The sequence below is a fragment of the Schistocerca gregaria genome, chromosome 11 (assembly GCF_023897955.1).
Source record: "Schistocerca gregaria isolate iqSchGreg1 chromosome 11, iqSchGreg1.2, whole genome shotgun sequence".
NCBI lineage: Eukaryota > Metazoa > Arthropoda > Insecta > Orthoptera > Acrididae > Schistocerca > Schistocerca gregaria.
This window is the reverse complement of record NC_064930.1, coordinates 95,232,488-95,255,325: the sequence shown is the minus strand read 5'-3', so window position 1 is coordinate 95,255,325 and position 22,838 is coordinate 95,232,488. Positions and strand designations below refer to the sequence as shown.

At 40.9% G+C, this 22,838-nt stretch overlaps 1 protein-coding gene across 4 annotated transcripts in view; it reads right to left on the bottom strand.

The window, feature by feature from the left end:
• LOC126294968 (dynamin-like 120 kDa protein, mitochondrial) overlaps window positions 1-22,838 on the bottom strand; it is a 190,238-nt gene that overhangs the window by 67,848 nt on the left and 99,552 nt on the right. For all 4 annotated transcript variants that reach the window (XM_049987195.1, XM_049987196.1, XM_049987198.1 and 1 more), the window contains 4 exons: window positions 13,735-13,873; window positions 7,424-7,549; window positions 2,515-2,745; window positions 176-321 (listed from right to left, as the gene is read on the bottom strand). In XM_049987195.1, the coding sequence (XP_049843152.1) occupies window positions 176-321; window positions 2,515-2,745; window positions 7,424-7,549; window positions 13,735-13,873 (642 nt within the window). The remainder of the gene's footprint in view (window positions 1-175; window positions 322-2,514; window positions 2,746-7,423; window positions 7,550-13,734; window positions 13,874-22,838) is intronic.

The following is a 22,838-nucleotide window of genomic DNA, read 5'->3' as shown; positions in this document are numbered from 1 at the left end:
CAAAAAAATACAAAAGTTCAAGAAAGGTCCGACAGACTCAGTGGTTACACACAAAGGTAAAGGTAAAGGCAATCACCAGTTTGAAAGCTGACACTATGCAATACTAATGCTAGAAAATGGTCTTAACTAGAGAACTTTTATCATGTAATATGATTACTAGTAATGTCTAACTCACTTGAAGAGCTTGGAGTTCCTGAAGAATCGCTCCTCATACTCCTTGATGCTCTGGATGGAGTCGTCCTGTTGGCCACGACCAGTCACCACAGCAAAGTAGCCCAACGCCTTCATCGGGAACAGTTTGCCTGCCAAGATCTTCTTCATCTGCACATGGAAGTCGACATGCTAGTTGCAATTCTCACACCCATTTTGACATGTGCAATTTACTCTAATGACTTATGGCAAAGCTAAATTGCTGCATAGCAGGTGTACTTTTTGATGGGTAGTCATACAGCTAATTAATTTTGTGTTTGTTTATAGGAATGTGTCTGTAGTTCTGGTATGCGGCTAGAAATTACAGACGGAGTTTATTTACACCACCTATTATTTGCAGACAATCAAGTAGTAATATCACAGGACGGGGAGGACACAAATTACATATGTAACCAGTTAGCAATGGGAAACAGGAACTGAGAATTGGAGATTAACTATCAGAACACAGAATACCTCCATAATGATCCAGATTACTTATGCATAGGAGCAAAGAAAATTAAGGTGGTCAATACTTTCTGTTATTTGGAACCCACTTTAAAGTTGGAGGGGAAAAATCACAGTTAGAAATTAATAAAAGAATTAGCAGTTGAAGGAAGATCACTGGAATGCTGAACTCAATCTTGTGGAGCAGAAATTTAATAACTAATCATATATAAATTGATACTAGAGAGCATAGTTATGTATGGGCTGGAGACTTGGACTACTAATCTGAAACACACAAAAAAACCTGCAAGCAGTAGAAATGGACTTCTGAAGAAGATCAGCAAGAATTTCTAGTAAAGAGAAAATAAGAAATAACGAAATACTTAAGAGAATGGAAGTACAAGTAAGAATATATGATGTGATGGATACAAGAAAAAGAAGAGTGAAGGAAACCAGAATACTGGAAATAGTCCTGGAATGGGAACTGGAGGGGACAAAGAGAAGAGGATTTTCTATGACCACCTAGCTCCAAAATGTACACTTGACAATGAGAAGCCTGGGGCAGAGGAACAAGATCTACAAGATTGAGGGACATCCTGAGGAGATAAATTAAGATCTTATGTAACAAACATAATAATTTTCGAGTACTGGTTATGTTGAAGAAAAACTGTTGTGTGGAGGAAAAACTTAATAAATAAAAAAATTAAATATGTATAACTAATTTTATAATAATTTTAATCATAGTCAAATAGAAAAAGGGCATTCCGAAACCCTTTTACTTATACGTAGATGATGGTCTATGTTAAGTTCAGATATTTGTTTTATATTTTTATTATTTGTTTGGCGTACTCCCCAAGAGTCATGCAACGGAAAGAATTCGACAACAGAAATCCCGCAGTCACAGTAGGCACTGCAATGAACACTATACGGAGTGTCTGTGAAAACCTCCAAGTATGCCATCCCCATGTAATTCCAAAGACATGAAAAACAACAATACTAATAAGACAAATACAATTTACATAAAATCCACCAGATACAGGAGGAATTGAGTCGCAGGCAGGCACAATGAAAGAAATACTAGAAACATTTAAGCTTTCACACAAAACCCCTCTTCAGAAGTACAACTCTCTCACATTCACAAAACACCAACAGCAGTGGTATGGTGGGAAAAGGACAGGGCTGCTAAAGTCCCTGCCCTCTCCAATAGGCAGCACACTAGTGCCTTCCCTCACCTCTGACCTCCTACCCCCCCCCCCCCCCCCCCCAATGCTCTATCCTTACCCTAATCACAGACCTCAACAGACAGCTGCTCACATCAGATACAATCACAGGAGGGCCTCAGTATCCAGATAAAGTACCCACGTGTGTGTAAGTTGTTGTCTGAATGTCGGGAGTTATACGTCTGAGGAATAATTTTGTTTGAAAGCCTTAATATTTCTAGTATTTTTTTCATTGTGCCAGTCTGTGACTGAACCCCTCTTGTATGTGATGAGTAAAAGTATGTCCTTTCCACATTGCTGTTATTCCATCCTGGACTTTCCACGGTTTGATTTTTGCAAAACTTTTGGTTTCGTAAGAAGAAATCACTAAACCACTACTGACGTGAATTTTAGTTTTGAGACGTCGAAAAAATTAAGCTGCAATGATCAGACAAATGTTATACATAAAGGAGAACACATTCAAATTTTATAAATATTACATAGTTGTACTTATGAAAACTGAGAAAGGAGAAGAGAGAGATTTCAAAGGAAATATTAATAATTTTAATGTTGATTCACCCCAACACAATTTCACTTTTCAAACTGTAATTGTGAAACTTTATCGCACGGAAAAATCACAAATGTGACCCACAGAATGTGTGTATAACTGAAACGTACTCACCCTCTCCGGATTGGCGAGCGACTCCTCGGCCATGTCGACCTTGGTGAGCACGAAGATGGTGCGCTTGCCCTGGGGGTCCATCTGTGCGACGAGGTCGGTCACATTGGAGCGCTCTGCATCCACAGAGCCGTCCTGGATGCACAGGATGATGGCATTCGGGTTCGACATGTACGCCTGTGACATCTGCCGGATTGCCTCCCGCGTGTCCGCGGCCATGTCCGTTGTCTGCGTCTGCATGTATTTAGCTCACAATTATTCCTCTGCCGTATTATGCCACTGTATTGTAAAGCATTATCAACAGAAAGTGCATTCACAACATCAGAAATTTAATTCTACATTATTATTTTTTATCACTTACTCAAATGCAAAGCCACTTCCACAGCACAGCCTTTTTTGAAGTGTTTCTAGCCCGTATGTTGTCTCTTCTCCCCAGTTTGTTTACTTTTTTCTTTGTCAGGGTTTCTTTTCTTACCAGGTCATCATGCCACATGCCCCTCCTCCTGCCTCCCCTTTTTTTCCTGTTGCTTCAATCTATTTAATAGTAACTTCATTCTGGCCATTTAACTACTTTTGCAACTGCTAGTCATCAGTTTGCTACTTGCAAAGAGCATAATCAGGCAAGCTTCACCTGTTCCATTTCTAAAATAGTGTATATGTAGCTTATCTACACCTCTACACCAGTAGTTACATAATGTATACAAATTAGTAAATTAAAGTCCCCCGATATATTTTTCTGTCTGTGTGTGAAGGCTAATCTCAGGGACTATTGTATGGATTTTGATACTGTTCTCATTAATATACAGACTGATTCATAAGGAATGTTTTTGTGTGATTTATAAACATTTTGTGTAAATCGGGTGACCTATGACGATGACTGTCAACTAAGTAGTGCCTCCTGAAAACTTCCCTGGTGTGCGCTGCTTAAATAATTTAGTTATAATAGTATTCCGAATTTATATTAAGCTACCTAACATAGCTCTCTGAATTTTAATCTTAACTCTTGCCAGCGGCCCATAAACAAAATAACTGCTATGCCAAACAAGTTTTCCATCCGCTGATATTTCATGCTACCCATGTGAGGCCGGATCGTGGCACTAGTTTCCTACTAGTTTTCACTCTGAGAAGGCTTTCCTCACCATCAATTCTATACTGTGAATAGTTTTAATAATATTTTATGGATATAAGAGATACAAACTTCATAGAATTACATACTTACATGTAGCTTTCAGTTACAACAACCGTAGTGCAGACATTTTTATATTTTGAGTGCCTCTCTGAGCATATTTGGTTGACTACTTACTACTTAACATATTCAAGTACGTGTAATTGTGTATAACAACTAGTTTAGGTTTATGGTATTCTAGAATCCAAATTTTCTCTGTTTTTAAACAGATTGTCTGATGTCAACTTGGTAATAAGTCCAACCCATTAATGATACCCCTGCATGATCTGTGGCTTAAATATACAATTTAAAAAAATAACTTATGAACACGGGCACTCTCGTATATCATCCTCTCACATTTATGTATATAGGTCATTTCCTGGGGAGTGCTACCTCCTGTCAGGACTTATTTCACATTGTTTCCAAACTGAATGTCAATGACCTTTAAGTCATCCATGTCAGGCTGTCATTTGGAAACTGCAATTAGATACAGTACACAAGCTAATTACAATATTTATCAGCATTGGTAAACTTTTATTTTCTATATCTTCACTTACATAATTACTCTGCAATTCACCCTTAAAGTGTTTGGCAGAGGGGGTATTGAACCAGTTTAAGAATATATATCTACTGCTACATTCTCAAACAGTACAAAACAAAAATTAATTTTTCTGTGCGAGCTCTGATTTCTCTTATTTTTTAGCAACAGTCATTTCTGTCTATCTAGGTTGGACTCTAAACAGTATTTTCACATTTAGAGGAAGAAGTTGGTAATTAAAATTGTATGCCAGATGCTGTTACAACAAAAGATAGTTTTGTTTTACTCACTGCCATGCCTACCCATTTATCATATCTATGACACACTCTCCCCATTTTCCAATAATACTAAACAAGTTCCCAGTCTCTGAACTTTTTATTTGTCCTCTGTCAATTCTAACTGGTAAGGATCCCGTGCTGCACAGCAATACTTAAGATGAGGGCGGACGACAATGGTTGTGAAGGTAGTCTCTTTACTAGATTTGTTGCATCTTTTAAGTGTTCAGCTGACAAAACACAGTCTTTGGCCCACCTTCCCCACAACATTTTCTGTGTAAGGGTTCCAAGTAGTTCGTAGTTTCTTCCATTACACATTTCAAAGGCTTGCACCCACATCCCAGGTAGAAGGGTGGATTATATGAAATTTATTTACCTGAACGTAACGAGTCACCTGCCATACACTTCATTGCACTGATGTGCAGGAAGACAACTGGCTACACCTAGTGTAGTGTTACTTATCATTCTAGCAGAATGATGTGTATCCTTACATATTCCTTACTGACGGAAGTTACTAAAAAAAAAAGAAAAGTAAATATTGCTACATAGAAGAGTACAACTAATGTGTGGATGTATTATTTATTTTCATTTGGAGAAACAGACTAAAAGATCACACAACACTTCAAGACAGGACGGCGACCATAGTAACCTCGTAAGTGGTAGTACCCGTGAGGGCGCACCTGTACGTTCCACGAATTGCTGGTGCACAATGGATTTGCGTGTCATAGTGGGAATGAAAGTGTACAAACAGAATAATGTCTGTATTGAGTTGGGAGACAATAGAGAACTGTATTGTAGATTCCTCCTGGTCTGTTGTAAGGAACTGACAGTTTTCAGTCTGATTTCTGAACTCAGAGTTTGTAAGTAGTGTTTTTACTTTGAGATGAAGATTTAAGTGTTAGATATAAAATGATTTCCCTTATATTATCATGTGATCTTTTCTCCCTATTTAGGCATTCAGAGGAGAAAGTTAGTAATTGGAATTTTGTGAGATTTCTCCCCAATGAGAAATGCCTTTGTTTTAATGATGTACATCCCAAATCCTGTATCTTTTCAGTGACACTCTCTCCCCTGTTTTGCAATAATACAAAACATGCTGCCGTTCTTCGAACTTTTTCAGTGTACTCCGTCAATCCTATCTGGTAAGGATCCCACAACAGGCAGCAGTATTCTAAAAAATGACGGACAAGCATAGTGTAGGCAGTCTTTTTAGTGCAACTGTTACATTTTCTAAGTGTCCTGCTAATAAAACACAGTCTTTGGTTAGCCTTCCCCACAACATTTTCTACGTGTTCCTTCCAATTAAGTTGTTCGTAATTGTAATTCCTGGGTATTTGGTTGAATTTACGGAGTTTAGATTTGAGCGATTTATTGTGTAACCGAAGTTTAACAGATAGTTTGTATATACTGTGTAATCTTCTAGTGAGATTCTGTTTGTTCGCTACTCTCCAATGTGCGAGTTAAGAGATCAGTCAATCTTTGTTGAGTTTAAACCAGAGTTCTTTAATCACTTAACAACATCTAAGGATAAATGATTCTTGTTAGCTATGTGACTACATGAATTCTCTAACCACTAAATTAGTGTACCAGACACTGACCACAACATTCGGTAAGCAACAAGAGTCTGTCAAGCTGCTCAGTTGGTGCTGGTCAGAGGAGACCAACCCACGAGGTTCCAGCTCCACAGCCAAACCACAATTCAACAGAATTACTAGCAACTCCAGCACATCTACATCTACATGATTACTCTGCAATTCAACCATTTAAGTGCTTGACAGAGGGTTTATCGAACCACAATCATACTATCTCCCTACCATTCCACTCCTGAACAGCACGCGGGAAAAACAAACACCTAAACCTTTCTGTTCGAGCTCTGATTTCTCTTATTTTATATTGATGATCATTCCTGCCCACGTAGATGGGCCCAACAAAATATTTTCGCATTCGGAAGAGAAAGTTGGTGGCTGGAATTTCGTAAATAGATCTCGCCTCGACTATAAACATCTTTGCTTTAATGACTTCCATCCCAATTCGTGTATCATATCTGCCACACTCTCTTCCCTATTACGTGATAATACAAAACGAGCTGCCCTTTTTTGCACCCTTTCGATGTCCTCCGTCAATCCCACCTGGTAAGGATCCCACACTGCGCAGCAATATTCTTACAGAGGACGAACGAGTGTAGTGTAAGCTGTTTTTTTAGTGGACTTGTTGCATCTTCTAAGTGTCCTGCCAATGAAACGCAACCTCTGGCTCGCCTTTCACCCAATATTATCTATGTGGTCTTTCCAACTGAAGTTGTTCGTAATTTTTACACCCAGGTACTTAGTTGAATTGACAGCCTTGAGAATTGTACTATTTATCGAGTAATCAAATTCCAACGGATTTCTTTTGGAACTCGTGTGGATCACCTCACACTTTTCGTTATTTAGCGTCAACTGCCACCTGTCACACCATACAGCAATCTTTTCTAAATCGCTTGCAACTGATACTGGTCTTTGGATGACCTTACTAGACGGTAAATTACAGCATCACCTGCAAACAACCTAAGATAGCTGCTCAGATTGTCACCCAGGTCATTTACATAGATCAGGAACAGCAGAGGTCTCAGGATGCTTCCCTGGGGAACACCTGATATCACTTCAGTTTTACTCGACGATTTGCCGTCCATTACTACGAACTGAGGCCTTCCCGACAGGAAATCACGAAACCAGTCGCACAACTGAGACGATATCCCATAGGCCCGCAGCTTGATTAGAAGTCGCATGTGAGGAACGGTGTCAAAAGCTTTCCGACACTTCCTTAGCTACTGGCAGAGATCACATCCACCCAGCGTGGCTCCCTATCTAGTCACACTCAAAATTGAACAAAACCCACACACTCGTTCGACAGCTCACCTCGGCTACCCCACAGATAGTACGCTACGACACTCACACTGATAATGCCCGGCAGGTCGACAAGCACCATCCTGTGCAGGCCGGGACCCTTCACTGTCATCGAGATCACCTCACTGCTCACTGTCTTTCCATCCCTTACGCTGTTCCGCATGCGGATCTCGACCTGCGAAAAAAATAAAGATCATTAAGTCAACGTCCTGAAATATAACAGTGTGGAACACGTGCACTTGCCCTAATACTACTCATAACAAAATACTAATTTTTCCCTTTCCTTATCTACCACTAAACCTCTGTATGGGTAATTTGTGCTCCATTTTAAGCAAAAGCTAGTTTTTGATCCATCTCTACATTTATGATGTCGTACCTCCTGAACTGTGTGTTGTACAGTGATATAATTTTGCACATACACTCAGTGGTTGGTACATGTGGACAGTATCTACCATATGGTGTGTTACGAATAGAATTATTAGTGAAGTATCATACCAGACACTGAAGTTCTAGTGCATTAACAGCAAAAATTTAGTAAGCAATAAACTATTTCATTTCATCATTCTGTAGGGAGTCTCAGAGGGAAGAAGTTTTTGTAAAGGCCTGATATTATGTATAAAATTTGTTGGAAACCACTAAGTTCTCTCATTCTCAAATACTGGGTGAAGATGGTCTGGGTAACTGGCGTGCAATGATTTATGCTGCCTTGAAACATGCAGTACACACAGTTACAAATATTGGAATAATTCTCTTATCATGTTAAACCTTTAATGTAAGATTATATCTCTTATTAAGTAAATTATGACAGCATTTCAAATTTTCAAAATTGGTCAATAATTCTATAAAATATAGAAAATGAAGTTTTTGTTGCACCTGTAAGCCATTAAATAAGTTACCTGCAACTGGAACCATCAATTGGGATCACAATTAAATAACACAGATCAATTTATCTTCTACCTATATTCATTATTTTCTTGTCCATCTCTCTCTCTCTCTCTCTCTCTCTCTCTCTCTCTCTCTCTCTGTGTGTGTGTGTGTGTGTGTGTGTGTGTGTGTGTGTGTGTGTGTTTTTCATTGTACAGTTATACTTCTGTGTAGAAGTTATCTTTAAATCCTAGAAAAAACTGTGATGTGTGATATAAATAAAAGGGATCATGTTATGTCAGGTCGCACAATTGCCAATGTACCATTAGCAGTAATATTTCATTGGTTTTTAAGTGGACTGTGTACTAGTTAAAATGATGTTTGGAGGTTCAGAAGTTAATTAGATAAGGCAATCCGTACTGTTGATGGAACTGATTTATGTGGCACCAGGACTCTGCCTCCTCAAATTGTTTGAATTTCCTGTAAGACGATTATGCATTTGCTCCCATTGGTGGAAACAACAATGCATGAGTGCCATCTGTTCTTCATGAGTGAGTGCTGTGTGCCTCAACTGGTATTTCTGTGCTTTTGGAATGATTATAAAAAGCAATTTATGAACTTTTACTGATGTTAGTATGTTGCATGCTGTAAGTTGTCAAAAACTGTTAACAGACAATTTGCTTCATGTGCTTCATGTGCTTTACTGCCACTCAGTAGCCTCTTCCAATGTATTATTTTCAACCATTCAAAAAAAAAAAAAGATACCTTTTTGTAAAACACTGTATTGTGATTACTGATGAAACTGATATAATGATGAAACTATAGTTGTGAAAAACAAACTGCAATATTCCTATTTTAAATTTTGAGTACAGATTTGTGATCAAAGAGTCATTGTTCATATTTGCATTATCTATGTAAATTAAGGAAGGCATAGCCTTCAATTTTTTTCAGAGAGCAGCTATGAGAAGCATGAATGTTTGCATTTGTCTTTCCTCTTCCAGCCGTCAGAATGTAAGCAACATACACTGTAGTTATTAACGATTTCTAATATACAAACTGACTGAGTTAACAACATGTTGCATCCTTATTAATTCACCATATCACATGTCTCTGCTATATTTATTGTTACAAGTTTTGATTTTCGGCTTTTCTTGTGGCACCAATCCGTCACTGGCATGATTTTATTACTAATTTGCAATTTTCATTTTTCCTTATCATACGACCAGAGCCTCCAGTCATTCAGAGAATAAAGTCCAATATTTTTAATCAATCAAACAGTGGTGAGTGGTTATCAAATTGTGATATGCAATTTACATTTTCTAAAATTCCATCCATCTACATCCTCTGTTGTGCCTCTCCAAACAACAATCTGGGACAGTTACAAACTTCATTCTGGGCAAATTTTGAAATATTTTAGCTGGTGGAGGTGGAAGCCAACTCTCAAAATGCAACATGTACCATGTATCCAGAGCCACGTAGTGGTTTAGTTAACTTAGTTGTCAATTTCTTCCTTGCTGGCACTTTGCACTTCGTCTTGTGAATGAGAATGTTGACAAGGTACAATGTATCTTATGAATGGTTTTTATGACTGACATAATGCTGGTAAGCTAGGAAAGCATATTTTACTCATTATATTATATCTAAAATAAATGATGAAATCTAACATACACACATCAAAAAACGTTTTGCATTACCCCTGTTCCCAGAACTCCTGAAGACAGACATCGACTGTTGATACTATTCAGAGATTTCACTAAACCCACCCAAAGGTGTAAATAACTATGCATTAGCACCGCCTATTAGATGGAAGGGGGTCCGACAGCCGATCAGTTCCAGTCATTCCACCAGAAAGGAGGTACACAGCCAGTGTTGTTTGTAGTTCAACCGTGCCTAGATGGTCAGTACCACAGTTCAATCACATCCGCGTTGTTACTTTGTGCCAGGAAGGGCTCTCAACAAGGGAAGTGTCCATGCATCTCAGAGTGAACCAAAGCAATGTTGTTCGAACACGTAGGTGATAGAGGGAGACAAGAACTGTTGATGACATGCCTCCCTCAGGCTGCCCAAGGGCTACTACTGCAATGGATGACCACTACCTACGGATTATGGCTCAGAGGAACCCTGACAGAGATGCCAGCATGTTGAATAATGCTTTTCGTGCAGCCACAGGACGTCGTATTACGACTCAAACTGTGTGCAATATGCTGCATGATGTGCAACTTCACTCCCGACATCCATGGCAAGGTCCACCTTTGCAACCATGACACCGTGCAGCACAGTTCAGATGGGCCCAACAACATGCCAAATGGATTGCTCAGTATTGGCATCACGTTCTCTTCACCGATGAGAGTTGCATATGCCTTCAACCAGACAATTATCAGAGACGTGTTTGGAGGCTCAGACTGAACGCCTTAAACACACTGACCAGCGAGTGCAGCAAGATGGAGGTTCCCTGCTATTTTGGGGTGGCATTACGTAGGGCCAACATACGCCGCTGGTGGTCATGGAAAGTGCCATAAAGGCTGTACGATACATAATGCCATCCTCCAACTAACTGATAGTGCAACCATATTGACGAGGCATTCGTCTTCATATACGGCAATCCGCGACCCCATCATGCATATCTCGTGAATGATTCCCTTCAGGATAACAACTAGACTTGATTGGCAAGCATGTTCTCCAGACATGAACCCTATTGAACGTGCTTGGGATAGATTGAAAAGGGCTTTTATGGACAACTTGACCCACAAACCACTTTGAGGGAGCTACGCCAAATCGCTGTTGAGGAGTGGGACAATCTGGACCAACAGTTGTTGATAGTACGCCACGACGAACACAGGCATGCATCAATGCAAGAGGATGTGCTACTGGGTATTAGAGGTACCGGTGTGCACAGCAATCTGGACCACCACCTCTGAAGGTCTTGCTGTATGTAGGTGCAACATGCAATGTGTTGTTTTCATGAGCAATAAAAAAGGGCAGAAATGATGTTTATCTTGATCTCTATTCCAGTTTTCTGTACAGGTTCTGGAACTGAGGAAATGCAAAACTTTTTTTGGTGAGCATATTTTGACATCTTTTGAGACCAATTTGGTGTTGCATTTTATAGGCTTTGATGGAATGTCAAAAATGCTTAAGATTATTTTGGAAATAATATGAGGTGTGGACAAGACACCTGAAAGCTATTAAAGTGCATCCAAATGGACACTTCATTTCATAGCATTTTCATGGAAATTGCAGCTTGTAAGGGCGTTGCATGGTAGGTTGTGCTGACAAATAACTGTTAAGAAATAAATTCTATACAGTATGGCATTTCTGAGTAGTTTAACATTGAATGTAACCAATCAAATCATCGTGCACAAATTCAAACAGCCTACCAGAGTCAGCGTCACCAAATGGTTGTGTACACTTGGTTTCTCAACCCAAATGGATGTAGCTTTTGCTCACCGAGCTTACATTTTTGACTTCTGAAAAAGGCACATTTTAACTAGTAATGAGCATTTGAACATGTGCTAACTCATGGTCCAACAGATGCCTGTGTGTACAAAGACCTGATTGGCTAACTACCATGATATACAGTACAACTCGGCACAGCAAAAAAAAAATTTTTTCTTTTCAATTATTTTGCAGCACAACCTACGCTGCAACACCCTTACAAGTTTTTGAGACTGTTTCTGACAATACCCTGTACATTACACCTCACATCAACTTCTGAGCTCTGGCCTTTTTTTCACATCGATCGGCACCTTGCCGTTTGAAGTGTCGGTGAGCTCGGGTGTGATGTCTCAGATCACTGAGCTTTTGCATCATTACACAGGAAGATTGTATGCATTTATGAGCCAAATTTTAAGCTTATGCGTCATGATGGGAGACAATGGGATGGTTTTGAAAAAGTAGTACTTCATTTTGCACAGTACATTCCACAACATATTTAGCATCTTGAAAGATTCTATGAGTGGTGCATTTAGGAACAGGAACAGGAACAGGAACAGGAACAGGAACACACACACACACACACACACACACACACACACACACACACACACACACACAAAGAATACATAACATACTTAAAAAACATGGCTTAGTAATAATAACTAAAGCCAAAAGGATTAAATGTCATTTTACACTACATATTAATGGAATGGATCAGAACGGCAGGTGACGTCACCATCAAATGTTGGGAGTGTTCACACTAGAGGAAAGTCAACACAATGTCAGTTCACTTAGCCCAGTGATGAATAGTCAAAGTGAGGTTGTAATACACTATTCAAAGTAGTTCGAATAGGTATGAGCACTATGGGACTTAACATCTGAGGTCATCAGTCCCTTAGAACTTAGAGCTACTTAAACCTAACTAATCTAAGGACATCACACACATCCATGCCCGAGGCAGGATTCGAACCTGCGACCATAGCGGTGGCGCGGTTGCAGACTGTAGCGCCTAGAACCGCTCGGCCACACTGGCCGACTGTAATACACTGTCGACGCCACAAAAAGTCAGAACATAGTAGGAACTAACAATGTTAACATTTATTGATAGCCAAAGCAAACTTCATAATGGATGCTCTTGATAAAGTTTGTGCGGTAAACTGCTAAGAAAGAAAACAAGGGAAGTGTCGTCCAAACATTTCAAAGCACTCACTTACCACTCCCCCTCCACTCCCCCCTGCCAGGAATACAATACATGAAACCTGTTCAGCTTAGCCATCTTTTTTTTTCTTTTCTACTAAGTTCCAATTACTTTAAAAAAACATCCATTTTTCTCCTTCAACCTACCTGACTTTTAACTGTTAAACAGAGATTACTTAATTTTATTTTCTGATTTGCACACAGTGTAGACTTTTTCTCTGTAACATTATTGCAAAACCAAAACCAATTTTTGCTTTCAGATATCTGAGCTCTTATGTTGGAACACTCAATGGAAGAAAATATCAAAGCTGTCATGGAAAATTTGCAATGTGTTGCAAAAACAAATGAAAATAATATAATAAAGACTAAGAACATACAAAGGCATTAAATGAACTACTGTAACATGACTGAACATGGTGAAAATAGGTTAACATCCAATGTTTAGCACGAAGTGATACCATCTCCCCACCATCAACATCAAAACTTACTGCCCGAGAAACCTTGACGGTGATACTGTTCTGTTCCGTCCCGTCCCATTACGTTTCGTTCTCTTCCGCTCCATTCCATTCTGTTGACGGCCACTGTGAATGCAGTGATTTCAAATGTGCCGAGGAATGTTTTCACTAAGATAGATACATCAACACGGTGCTAGAAGAATCTCCCAAAGGACAAATACCGTCAGGACAGCTGAGAATGAGATCTTTAAACGACACAGAAAAGGATCTAAATTTTTTCAAAATTTATTTGTTGGTGATCTTGTTTTAAAGATAAGTTTGGCATAATGGTGTTAAGTCAGTAGCTCATAATTGCTTGACGATAACAGTAATGTGTAGACAGGAAACGAAAGCTCTGAAGCAGGATTACCTCCCTCCGTAGCTCGGCCAAGTCGGACTCCTTGGTGAGGTCGAACTCGCGGGCACTGTCGCGGAACTGGGCAACGTGGTACGGACCCTCACTCAGAGTCACCTTTACGGGTGCCCGGGTCATCATCTCACCCGCTCCTCTGCAACATACATTGAAACATCACGTACGCAACAGAAACTGAACAGTTCATTGTATCATAAGGAAAATTCATCTGAAGAAACTATTGGGGTGTTGCATAACTTCGTAGCATTTTTCCGTAAGTTTCATAAACACAATGGATATACGTAACAGACACTTTAGTCATCAATAATATATTTCCCTTCACTATTTAGAACAGTCTGCCAATGCTGCAGTAACTAGCCAGTTCCATGACCGTAGAAATCGAGTGGTTTTGAGGCGAAGAACTCGTCAAGCCACGCTCAGAGCACATTTTCATCCAGAAAGGAAGTTCCTCGAAAGCTGTTTGACAGAGAGCTGAAAAGTTGAAAACCTGCGGGCATAAGACCAAGTGAATACGGTCACTGAGGATGATTTCCCAACGTAACTGCTGTAAACTGTTTTTTGTCAGTCTAGAAGAATGCAGGCGGGCATTAGCCTGGAGTACCATCACTTCAAACAGTCTTCCCGGTTGTTGTCCTCGGACGTGTCTGCAGGACGTCTCAATAGTTGACAATAAAAGTCAGAAGTGATGTTTATACCTCTTGAGGAAGCAATTCGTATTATACGACGCTGCCACTGTTCCACCAGAGGCGTAACATTATCTTTTGTGGACGCACACAGGTTTTTGCACGAGTAGGTGTTGTTTTGTTTGGGCTCAACGTCCCCAACAGAACGTGTGGGACAAGCTCAGACAGCAACCCTATCCCAGTGCCAAAATCTTTGTAAATCTAATTCATATTTGTCACCCATCTTAACCAGTAAAATTTCATTTCATTACCTCCTCCCCTTTGGGTGCTCCACTTTTTTTTGTCAGGCACTGTATTTTCTGGGACAATTTTATTTTGGCTGTCCTGTACCTTCAGTACAGCCGACCTCGGGGAAGTTCAGTTTGGATTCCGTAGAAATATTGGAACACGTGAGGCAATACCGACTCTACAGCTTATCTTAGAAGCTAGATTAAGGAAAGGCAAACCTACGGTTCTAGCATTTGTAGACTTAGAGAAAGCTTTTGACAATGTTGACTGGAATACTCTCTTTCAAATTCTGAAGGTGGCAGGGGTAAAATACAGGGAGCAAAAAACTATTTACAATTTGTACAGAAACCAGATGGCAGTTATAAGACTTGAGGGACATGAAAGGGAAGCAGTGGTTGGGAAGGGAGTGAGACAGGGTTGTAGCCTCTCCCCGATGTTGTTCAATCTGTATATCAAGCAAGCAGTAAAGGAAACAAAAGAAAAATTTGGAGTAGGTATTAAAATCCATGGAGAAGAAATAAAAACTTTGAAGTTTGCAGGTGACATCGTAATTCTGTCAGAGACAGCAAAGGACTTGGAAGAGCAGTTGAACAGAATGGACAGTGTCTTGAAAGGAAGATAAAAGATGAACATATACAAAAGCAAAACGAGGATAAAGGAATGTAGTCGACTTAACTCGGTGATGCTGAGGGAATTAGATTAGGAAATGAGACACAAAGTAGTAAAGGAGTTTTGCTATTTGGGGAGCAAGTAGAGAGGATATAAAATGTAGATTGGCAACGGCAAGGAAAGCGTTTCTGAAGAAGAGAAATTTGTTAACATCGAGTATAGATTTAACTGTCAGGAAGTAGTTTCTGAAAGTATTTGTATGGAGTGTGGCCATGTATGGAAGTGAAACGTGGATGGTAACTAATTTGGACAAGAAGAGAACAGAAGCTTTCGAAATGTGGTGCTACAGAAGAATGCTGAAGATCAGATGGGTAGATCACATAACTAATGAGGAGGTATGGAATAGAATTGGGGAGAAGAGAAGTTTGTGGCACAACTTGACTAGAAGAAGGGATCGGTTGGTAGGACATGTTCTGAGGCATCAAGGGATCACCAATTTAGTATTGGAGGGCAGCGTGGAGGGTAAAAATCGTAGAGGGAGACCAAGAGATGAATACAGTAAGCAGATTCAGAAGGATGTAGGCTGCAGTAGGTACTGGGAGATGAAGAAGCTTGCACAGGATAGGGTAGCATGGAGAGCTGCATCAAACCAGTCTCAGGACTGAAGACAACAACAACAACAACAACAACAACAACAACATTCTGTGCCTTTATACATGGTGCATCATAATTGATCATGTGAATGCAAACAGCTGAAAGTACACTTGACTAGATGTCTCAGTAAATGTGGGCTCTCAAATGCACACATGAACAGCTACGAGCAGTACTTCATTTTCGATACTGTGAAACAAATCCCTTCTTTTGCAAGCTCTTCACTTTTCATATTTTAAGACTAGTTTGGACCAAAAGAAGAAAAAAATGTCCAGTATAAAATGGGTTTTATAGTGCAAACCTCAAGAGCAAACAGTACTTGCTCAGTAGAGGACGTGCTCCATAGTAGTGAAGATAAACTATTGCTCATAGCTTTTAAGGTAAGTGCTTTAGACCCCACAGTTACTGGAATGTTTTTTTCTTGTTTTGGTCCAGATCACCTCCTCCCAAAATATGGAAAGGAATGAGTTTGCAATAGAAGAAACTTGTTTCACTGTATTGAAGATGAACTGTTCCTAGCTATTAAGGTATGCATTTTGGAGCACTGCTTACTAAGACTTTTTTCTTCTAGCATCGTGTACTTTCAACTGCACGTGTTTATGCCATTAATTAGGATACACCGTGTATGTGCCTGTCGACAGTACAAATATTTCACCTGCTGAAAGCAAGTATTGAGCAGCAACTCTGTTTCACAGTTTTATCGTATCACACACTTAATGACATTCTGTGTACGAAGATGGCAGGAGACATCACCACAAGGTTACCGACCTGAACTCTGTAACTCCATTTGTGGGTCAATTACATAACACATTCAGATACAAACGAGGCTTTTGCGGCCGATGTCAACTTCTAGTCAGGGAGGAAGCGGTCAACACACAAAACTATTCGCCAACATTTCGTCACTGTCTGCGGGACGTATCTTCAGAGACGAAACACTGGTCTTGGATTTAGGAGGGCACAGTATATCTGATTGTCTTCTACAGGCATCATCATCATCAATTACAAGCTATCGTTCATCTGAAAGATTTCCATAACCAATAAAGAACAGCAGCTGCTATACATACCAAGGATTTACAAACAAGATTAATAATATCACTGGAAACATTCTGGTGAAGCATGGGGTTAAAATAATTTTAAGGCCTTGACAGAAAAAGATAAACTGCATGGCTCTACAAAAGGTGTACGTAATTTTCCTGATCACACTGAAATGAAAAGTTTGTGTTGAATACATTAAGGTGTAACTTAAGATGGTACATGCTTAGAATAACCAAGTACCATGGCAATGCACAGTCAAAAGAGACTTAGAAAGGAGAAAAATATCAGCTGTATTTTCTAAAGGAATATCATCACAGGCTTGCTCAATTTTCTCTGTCTGACCATCCAGTCTCTAAGTTTTGCAGCATGCACTGTGTTCTTCAGAGCACCCCAGAGATAAAAGCCTAAGGGGGTTGACTCCAATGAAGAGCTGGATACTACTTACCATCTTTGCCCTAACCATCTCATCTCAAAGGAAACATACAGCTGAGAAATTCCTTCATATCAAGCTGAAAGTGAGGTGGCAACCCATCCTGTTGCAAGTAATGCTCCTCCTACCAAAATCTACTCACCAAGTGGTGGGAGGGGAACACACACATAAAAGATGTTTATATTTATCCAAGCTTACGGAGGAGCTTCCTCCGTAAGATTGGATAAATATAAACTTCTTTTATGCGTGTGACAAGTTGCATCATCCTGCTGGTACACGCCATTGTGCTGAGGAAACACAAACTGCACGTACGGTTGGACATTTTCCCAAGTCTTCCAGAATGACAAGATCACCCAAGTAACGCCATTCAGTCCGGATCCTTCCGACAACCACGGCACGTCGTCGTTTCCAGACGTTTCACGCCACATGTGCCGGTGGCCACCTGTCCATCGGAGCGAAAATGTCATTCGCGTGGAAAGGCCGTATCTAGCCATTCAATGCACGAGCAGCTGTGGTATCGGCATCCAAAGTCTAGCCTTTGTCACCTGTGAGCAGTAGGCAGCAACGGTGCACGAAATAGGCACCTGCTGCAGAGGTCCGTACGCAGCAACATTTGCTGAAGTCACTGAGGAGACAATATTGGTAAGTCCCTCGGTTCATCTGGGCAATGAGCAGCTCAGAAGTTGCAAGTCTATTTGCCCGTACACATCCCCGCAGTGGTGCGCGACAGGGGCTCAGCACCAGTTTGCAAAGCACCTTTTCGCCACACACACACACACACACACACACACACACACACACACACACACACACACACACACACTATACTTTAACTGCAGCACCACGTGAACAGTTTACAAAATTAGCTGTTTCTGAAATGCTCCCACCTTAGGCCTGAAAGCCGATAATCGTGCCCCTTCGGATGCCAGGTAAATTGCTCGATTCCCGCAAAACGACAACTACTGCACTGTTTTCCACATCTCTCTGACACGCTTTATTTACTCCTCCACTGGCAGTGCTGCCATCTGCCGCCTGTGAACGGTTACTGCACATTGACGTGGAACCTAGGTGGTGGCCACATTGGTGACTGGTGTGTTGCATTTGCCAACCTTGGGACAAAAAAAATTCACTGAACTAGCAGGGTATACTGACCAGATGTGCTGCAAACAAGCTAGCCCAATAACTGATACAGTGATTTTCAATAAGGAAAGTTCAAGAATGAACATATCTAAGCAGAGAAACTTATTTTAGAAGTTAATCAGGAACTTTAATTTTCCTGCGTCTACTGCCTTTCAGACAGAGAATATGACTGGATTAGAGGCAACACACAAGGCGCGCACACACACATATAGAGCACTGTGCTCACATCCTGCCATCTCTCAGGGGCATAACCAATTAAAAAACATCCCATACATCACCAGGAAGTGCCTGTGAACCTCTAACAAAAGTTGTTTGCCCCTAAATGCTTGATCCAAAGGTTTTGAAATAGCCCCCCTCCCCACTCTCTCTCTCTCTCTCTCTCTCTCTCTCTCTCTCTCTCTCTCTCTCTCTCTCTCTCTCTCTCTGTGTGTGTGTGTGTGTGTGTGTGTGTGTGTGTGTGTGTGTGTGTGTGTCCATTTGAATCACTTAGGCAAAGTTGCTGTGAATCCATCCTACAAATGCACCAGGTTGGAAATAGCAGTACAGTAAAAAAAAAAACGATGTCCTGCTGTGTTAGGGCTTGTAACTGCCCACTGCATATCCTTGTATGACACGAATTGTTGAACCTTAGAGGCCTTTTTACAAGGGACCAAAGATGTGGTACATCATTGTATGACACGAATTGTCGAACCTTCGAGGTCTTTTTACAAGGGACCAAAGATGTGGTAATCACATAAGGAGAGATCAGGACTATAGGGTAGGTACTCAAATATCTCCTACTCCTGTGTTGTGCCACTGTGGTATGAGGATGTATGTTTTCGTGAAGCAACAGCCCCCCCTTGGCGCACCAATCAACAATGGTTGTTTTCAACAGATATGCTGCCCCATACACATTCTTCATTCTCCGATGAACATCTAATAGTGTTTGTCCTTTGGCAGCCAATAAAAGAATAACAGCATGTTGGTCCTGTATTGATTGCCCCTCACACACACACACACACACACACACACACACACACACACACACACACACACACACACACACACACACAGAGAGAGAGAGAGAGAGAGAGAGAGAGAGAGAGAGAGAGAGAGAGAGAGAGAGAAATAAATTATCACTATTTCAGAAAAAATGGATGATTTATTCAAGAGAAAGAGCTTCACAAATTGAGCAAGTGAGTCACGTCCTCGTCCACCTCTGGCCCTCATCCAATAGTCATTCAGCTTGGCATCGAGACAGAGTTATTGTATGTCCTCCTGACAGATATCGTGCCAAACTCTGTCCCAATCAGTGCGTTAGAGCACCAAAATTCCGAGTTGGTTGGAGGACTGTGCCCGTAATGCTAAAAATGTAACTGGGGAGAGGTGCGACGGTACGGCCGGCCGAGGTAGGGTTTGGCAAGCACGGAGATGAGCAGTAGAAACTCTTGCTGTGTATGGGTGGGCACTATCTTGCTGAAACATAAGCCCAGGGCGGCCGGCCACGCGGGGCAATAAAAAGGGGCGCAGAATATAGCAACTTTCTGATGTGCTCTGAGGGTGCTGCAGATGACTACCAAAGGTGTCCCGGTATGAAATGAAATAGCACCCTAGACCACCATTCCCGACTGTCGGGCCGTACGGCAGGCGACAGTCAGGTTAGTATCCCTCCACTGGCCGGGGCATCTCCAGACACATCTTCAATGGTCACAGGGGCTCATTTCAAAGTGGGACTCATCACTGAAGGCATTCTACTCCAGTCAATAAAATTCCAGACCGAAGGCTTGTATGGAGACACCCAGACAGCAGTGGGATGCCAACCCGATTGTCGTCTGCCGTACGGCCCGACAACTAGGTCTGAGGTACCATTTCAATTCACACAGGAAACCTTTGGTTCTCATCCCTTACAGCACAGTGGTATGTTGACGATATTCCTCAACCTGTTTAGTTTTCCTTTAGGGAAAGCCATTCTGGGCTTACATGTCAGCAAGGTGACGTCTACTCGCACCACGGAGAGCTGCTACTACTCATCTCTGAGCTTCTCAAACCCTACCTTCGCCAGCAAGGTCACCGGATCTCTCCTCGATTGAGAATATTTTGAGCATTACGGACAGAGTCCTCCAAACAGCTCGGGATTTTGGCGATCTAATGTACCAGCCAGACTCGATTCGGCAGGCTATCCCCCGGGAGGACTTTCGACAACTCTATCAATCAGTGGCTTGCATAAGGGCCAGAGGTGGACCAACGTGTGACTGACTCACTTTGTGAAGCTCTTTCTCTTGAATGAAGCGTCCAATTTTTCTGTTCGTCTGTACATGTGTCCCACTTCTACCTATTTCCGTCGCATTTCAATAACACCTTAGTGGTGCATTTTTTAAATTTTTTTTCCCTTAGAGAGAGAGAGAGAGAGAGAGAGAGAGAGAGAGAGAGTGTGAGTGTGAGTGTGAGTGTGAGTGTGAGTGTGTGTGTCGTGCTTGCTTTTCAGCTGGAGATTGTAACATCATAGCTTAGACATTACATACCTTTTGTTGATTCATTTAACTTTCTATTTTGTTCAACACCCCATTACTGAACTTCTGTAATTAGTAAACAATTAATTCGGTACTGCAATCAAGTATACTCTCTGTAATGATCTTTTGTATTCCTAATATAATCTCTTTGGATATCTTTAAAATTAAATAACATTATTTAAATGATTTTGTGTAGAACTACCAACTACTGTTATGTAAACTGCTGACCTTCACTTAGGGGTCTTAGCTATTTTGTATGTGAAAGGTGTTGTGGTTCCCCTCGGGAACGGAACTGTGTAGCGCGCGCAAATTGTGGTTGGCCTAGGTAGGAAAGGTGGAACAAAGAGTCAGTTGGGGACAAGCTACCAAACTGTCAACTGCTCATGTAAAAGTTGTATATTGTGCTGCTGCCGAGGCTTTCTGTGCTGCTTTCCAATGCCTCGGATGAATGGATAAAGAGCTGGAACTATTCTGGAATTGATGTCTATCATTGCCACCAAGAAATGACAGAGTCCGGCAATTCTACCTGCAAATCCACCTACCAATATGCAATCGCCACCACATTGCGCAATCACTGAAAAGGAACCAAGGTATAGTAGAAATTTATGGTGAAGGATCAGCTCATTGGATGTTTTAGTGTGCAAAAATATAAGGTAAATATATCTAAAAACAAAGATGAGGTAACTTACCAAACGAAAGTGTTGGTATGTTGATAGAGACACTAACAAATACAAACACACACACAAAATTCAAGCTTTCGCAACCCACAGTTGCTTCATCAGGAAAGAGGGAAGGAGAGGGAAAGATGAAAGGATGTGGGTTTTGAGGGAGAGGGTAAGGAGTCATTCCAATCCTGGGAGCGGAACGACTTAACCTTAGGGGGAAAAAGGGACAGGTATACATTCGCACGCGCGGCCACACACACACACACACACACACACACATGCACACACACACACACACACACACACACACACACACACACGCCCAAGCAGACATATGTAAAGGCTGGGTGTGGGTGTGGGTGTGGGTGTTGGCCGGCGCGCGCGCGTGCGTACATTTGTATACCTGTCCCTTTTTCCCCCTAAGGTAAGTCTTTCCGCTCCCAGGATTGGAATGACTCCTTACCCTCTCCCTCAAAACCCACATCCTTTCGTCTTTCCCTCTCCTTCCCTCTTTCCTGATGAAGCAACCATGGGTTGCAAAAGCTTGAATTTTGTATGTGTGACTGTGTTTGCTAGTGTCTCTATCAACATACCAACGCTTTCGTTTGGTAAGTTACATCATCATTGTTTTTAGATATATTTTTCCCATGTGGAATGTTTCCCTCTATTATATTCAAATATAAGGTAACTTATACTCTAATTCTTATACCTACCTTGACTTTTTTTTTTTAAATCCCTAGTCACACAACCACATAGGGCCCCTCCCATGCTAAAGTGATTACAGAGTGTCCTTATTGAAATAACATCAAAGCTCAGTGTTTTAGCAGAACTGAGTTATATAGTGAATAATACTTACTGAAAATAATTTTTTATTAAGACTGCTTATTAAAATTTTGTTGTCAACTTCTAACGTGAAAGTTCTCAAAACGGAGGCTTACAAAGTTTAGTTAGTAAACGATCACAGTGCAGTCTGTTGAAAATCAACCAAAGGTGAGCTATTGTCTTATAAACACATCAAGTAGTTCCTACTGCAGTATGAGTTGAAAACTAATACTGTTGAAGGTTACATGTTCATATTTGTTAACGACTTGTTTCTTTAGTGTATTGAAAGTGTGTTTAGTATGCTCTACTACAGTGGTCAAGATTATGGGCCCTCCTCCACTGAAAGTAG